Source organism: Limulus polyphemus, unplaced genomic scaffold, assembly GCF_000517525.1.
Source record: "Limulus polyphemus unplaced genomic scaffold, Limulus_polyphemus-2.1.2 Scaffold278, whole genome shotgun sequence".
In the NCBI taxonomy this organism is placed as follows: Eukaryota; Metazoa; Arthropoda; class Merostomata; order Xiphosura; family Limulidae; genus Limulus; species Limulus polyphemus.
In genome coordinates, this window is record NW_013665888.1 from 17,417 (window position 1) to 22,220 (window position 4,804).

The 4,804-nt window shown below is 30.8% G+C and overlaps 1 protein-coding gene across 1 annotated transcript in view; it reads left to right on the forward strand.

The window, feature by feature from the left end:
* Window positions 1–4,804, forward strand: part of LOC106456983 (serine/threonine-protein phosphatase 1 regulatory subunit 10-like) — a 98,370-nt gene that overhangs the window by 14,747 nt on the left and 78,819 nt on the right. Inside the window, exon 2 of the mRNA XM_022382792.1 lies at window positions 3,268–3,319. Within this exon, the coding sequence (XP_022238500.1) occupies window positions 3,317–3,319 (3 nt within the window). The 5' untranslated portion in view covers window positions 3,268–3,316. The remainder of the gene's footprint in view (window positions 1–3,267; window positions 3,320–4,804) is intronic.

Genomic DNA, 4,804 nt, shown 5'->3' on the forward strand with positions numbered 1-4,804 from the left:
TTATTTTTCTTAAAACATAGAACAGTAAATATAGAAGTAAAGCGAACAAATCTTTTCTAGTTCCGATCTTTATATATATATATCACAAATTACTATATCGATACTATAGAATTTCATTATAATTTATCAAACTTAGTAACTAAGCTGTATTTGGATCTAAAAAATTAGAAATTTCAAGCTACTAAAGACACAACCCACCTTGAAATCTTGGTTGGAAAGTACGAGATGGCATCCTAAAACTTTAAAATGGCTGAGAAAGCCACTATTGGGACATTCTGAGCTCTCAATTGGTTATTCAGTTTCAGTACAAGATCGATACCTCAGCAAATAGAAAAGATAGGAGGTTCTTAGTTTATATTCTAGCTTGTTAATATCAGTAATTTGAGTTCCTAATTCCTACAAAACAATAGAATTTGTATTTTGACATTACAAACATCTTAGTTGAACTAGTGTTGCATTCAACATACCATGTGACACAAAAATTGATGTTTAGGTGTGTTTTTTAATATTTATTTTTAAATAATACTAAAATTTGAATTATAATCTGCAGTTCTATATCAAACTTAATGATATAAATTCATAAAATAGTAGTACAATAACATTTTGAATGCAAGTCAATAAATGCGATAACATGGCCTTTGACCTCTGACCCTTGTGGAAAGGGTTAAGTTGGAGGCGTCCTTTTGTTCTTTTATGTAGTGAATCACTAGTCTTCTGGATAAATCTTTCAGGATTTTTAACTCTAGGCAGAAAACTGTCTTGTGGTTGACAGCAAAGTCGAGGCCTTTGTTCAGAAGTTGTAGTTCAGTGTCATTTAGTAGTTGAGCTGATCTATTGATAAGATTAGGTTGTGCTTCTTTGTTGTATCATCTTTCACATTGTTTAAGTTTTTTTGCCGTGTATAGGTTTCACTTGGTTTAACACTGAATTTATGTGGTTGATGGTGTGTTATATATTGTTGTATTTTTCTAGTTTGAGGTAACAGGCAAGTCAGCGGTTTAGTTCCTCTTGGTTTTAGTAAGTAGTTTAGTTCTTGATATTTGTAATTCAGGGTAGCTTTTAGAAGTTTTCATTCCATGTTTTGGATAATACCTGTAAACTGATTTATGTTTCTACATAGTTTGGAATTAAATGTTCAGAGCAGCATTGTCTGAGGAAGAAATTATCGTTTATCCTTTTGATGATCTTTACACTTATGTTACAAAGTTTAGAGATATTTGCACAGTACAAGTTGATTTATGGTGGTGGACAAGTAAATGGACAAGCTTACTAGAATGATATAAGTAGGACTTACAACAATATACATGATAGACTTACACATCCTCAAGTAATTGCTGTGATGAATTCAAATTTGATGTCAAGAAGCTCAGTTGTCTTGAATAGATAGTGAAAGAAACTTTATTAAAATGTACAATGATTTGACAAGCTTATGTCATCATCAGGTACAAGTAGTTTACACAGACACAGGAATATATATCCAATATGGAACAAGAGGTCACATCCCTGGAGATTGCTTGACAATTTGGTGTCATCATCAGGTACAAGTAGTTTACACAGACACAGGAATATATATCCAATATGGAACAAGAGGTCACATCCCTGGAGATTGCTTGACAATTTGGTAAAGGGTGATATTTTGTGACCTGGAACCAGAAAATCAGGAAATTCCTACATGTATACACAAAGTACTATATACAGTTTTGAAATGTATTTTAATAGGTGCTTAAATTTTGAAAGGTCCAAAATTTTTATCATATATGGTAATAATTTTATGTTGAACTCTTCATAAAAAAAAAATATTCATGATTAATAGCCAAACCCAATTTTTGCCACATTTAACATATAATTGTAAGTTTTTCTACCAGTATTTAAACCCGTTCTTTAACTTTACGTAAGTACTATATATAAAACAAACTTTGATCAGTGTTTATGCTAATTTTAATTATTGAAACTGAGTGAGTATGAATGGACAGTTGTACGCTGTTGCTAAAGTGATTTATTAAAAAAAACTTAATCTTATGTAGACACGGCCTACAGTTGGTTCAGTATTTAGAAATTATTATTATTACCCAATGTGCAAGAAGGCGATATATACTTTACTATCAAATTTATGGATAAGATGCTTGAATTATAGTAATTACTTGTCAGGTCACAGAAGACTTCTTTTTTTTTTTCCTTCCCTCACCTAGTTTTAATGTGGCTGAAATTCCCAGTAGAATTAAATTTTATTTCCATAACACACAACTCTGATGTCCCATCCTGTTACGTGTACACATCAGTTGGAAAAGATGACAGTTTATAAAATGTTTAAATATCATGCTGCTATTTGCTTAATATCCCATTACTTCATGTGAATAATCCAACCAAGGTTCTATAATATTCTAGCCATAATTTAGGTTGACTAATTTCTAACAAGCCATGCCAGGGAGTTAACTGTATGCATTCATGGGCCATTTTATGTTAGAAGTGGAACATTTTGGTGGGGATTGTGTGTACTTAGAGGCTTAGCATGCTGAATTATGAATATAAGAGTTCATGATTTGCATCTCATTACCACAAAAATGTGCTTCATACTTCGAGACCATGAATACACTGTGAGATTAACTGTCCAATCCTACTTTTCGATTAAAGTATGCTGCAAGTTTACAGTGAGTGTTGTTGACCAGCTGCCTTCCTTCTAGTCTTATCGGTTCAAAATTAAAGACGACAGATGCGGGTAGCCTTTGTGTAGCATTATGTGAATTTCTGAAATGAACAAAAACATCTTTGCTGTCTATAATTAAACTTAAAGATGATTGTGCATTTATGAATATATGACATTACCTTGACCACCTTTACAAGTAAATGAGTAAAGAAAAACATTTTTCCAAATCTTACAAAACCAATTATACATTGGTTTAATATTGGACACAAAAAATTGAAATGGTTCAGATTTTTGGACTTTTTTTTTTGTAATTGAAGTAAATATGTTTATTGTGGTTTTTGCTTATGAAATTGTAGTCTATTTGATAACTTTTTTTTAGAATTGGTCTTTTTACAGTTAAGCAAATTTGCATTAGGTTATTTACTAAGTAACTTTTGGGGTATGATAAAATACCTTGCATTAAGGTGATCCTTAGTAGAATTGTGTGGTTTTGACTTTTTTGTGAATGTAATAATCCATAATGTCTTACGACTATTTCCTGAAAATGTGAATTGTTGTAAAATGTAATCTTTGTCAATATTTTTTTGTGTAAAGTATTTTTTTTTCTGTTTTTTTTTTTTCAGACATGCTATATATCTGAAGTGATTGAAGAGATTAAATAAGGAATACATCATGGTAAGTTGCAGTTTTGGTATTTATTACCTGTATAATTTTATGCTTACATTTCATTAGGCATAACGACATAAATACCTTAACATTGATGTAGCATGGCTTCCCAAATTCGACCCGTTTTCGGTATGTGTATATATTTTGTACTTTTACATATTGTAATGGTGCATTTAATAAAATGTTAATTTTTTATGAAGAAGGGGAAGCAAGAAAGTGTAACTTGTATATCTCATAAAAAAAATAAATAAATAAATAAAAAACAAGAATTTCTTCATATTGTTTTGGGTCTAGCCATGATGTCGTATGTGTGTGTGATCATTATGTTGAGAAAACAGTAGAGATGATGTTCAGTCTGTTAAACACTATTATTGGAATGAGTTTAACAGAAACGTTTATGGATGTGTTGGTAATTTTCTGATTCTGCCTTTTCTATATCCATGATAACCATGTGTAACTACCCATTTGCATAACAGTAAATTAACAAGATATTTTAGAGGAGACTTCATACATTAGATACATATAGTATGATTTTATGACTTTAAGATAAACTCAAGTATAGAAATGTTAATGAGTACTTTCAGTTAATAAACATTTTCTGTGATTTGCAGGACGTCTTGAAGATAATTTTTTTTTTGGTATTGAGTGCTTTTTTTCAAATTTGCCTTTTTTATAATCAGCCAATTCCAGTTAATAATTAATAACTAGTTAGTAGTGTTGGGTATCGTACAGTTGTGTTGCAACATATTATAATACAGGATGCTGTATTATGACCATAGCAGTGTGTTATGACCACCAAGCTATACCAATTTGTGTACTTTGTACTATCATGCAATATATACTGTTGATTCTTATTCCCTTGACCTTTAGTTAGCATATCACTATTCCTGTTGTTATATAAATTTGATATGAATGTTGCAAATTTTATGAAATTATTAAATGACAGAAGTGTTGTTTTATTTTCAACTTAAGAAAACAAATTGGTGTGGAAATTAAATATTGGATATAACGTAGTCAGAACCATTGGAGAATTATCTGTGATCATGTGATTGGATACTTGTATAAATAAATGACCTGTGAGAATAATGTATTTTCATTTGTGAGTTCACCTTTATATTGAGGCACTCCTAATTGTACCATTTCTAGATATTTGGCAGGCTTGCTTTTTTTCTGCAACATTGTTTTTTTTTGTGAAATAGTGTTGTTAAGCAACTGATGTTGCAAGGGCAGTATGATTGCACTGATTGAGTTTTAATTGAACATTTGGCTATAGTATTCTTCGGTAATAGCTCGCGAGTTTTTTTTATGACAGAATGCAGACCTTTTTACTCTAACATTGTTGCTAACTCATTTAATGATATAAGAGTGGCATTGGATCAATTCGTGACTGAAGCTGCACGTACTATAACTGAATATTATTAAATCTATCTTCACAAGATTTGTCAAGCATTGTGTAAACACTAAGACTGTTACACACACACACACACACACACA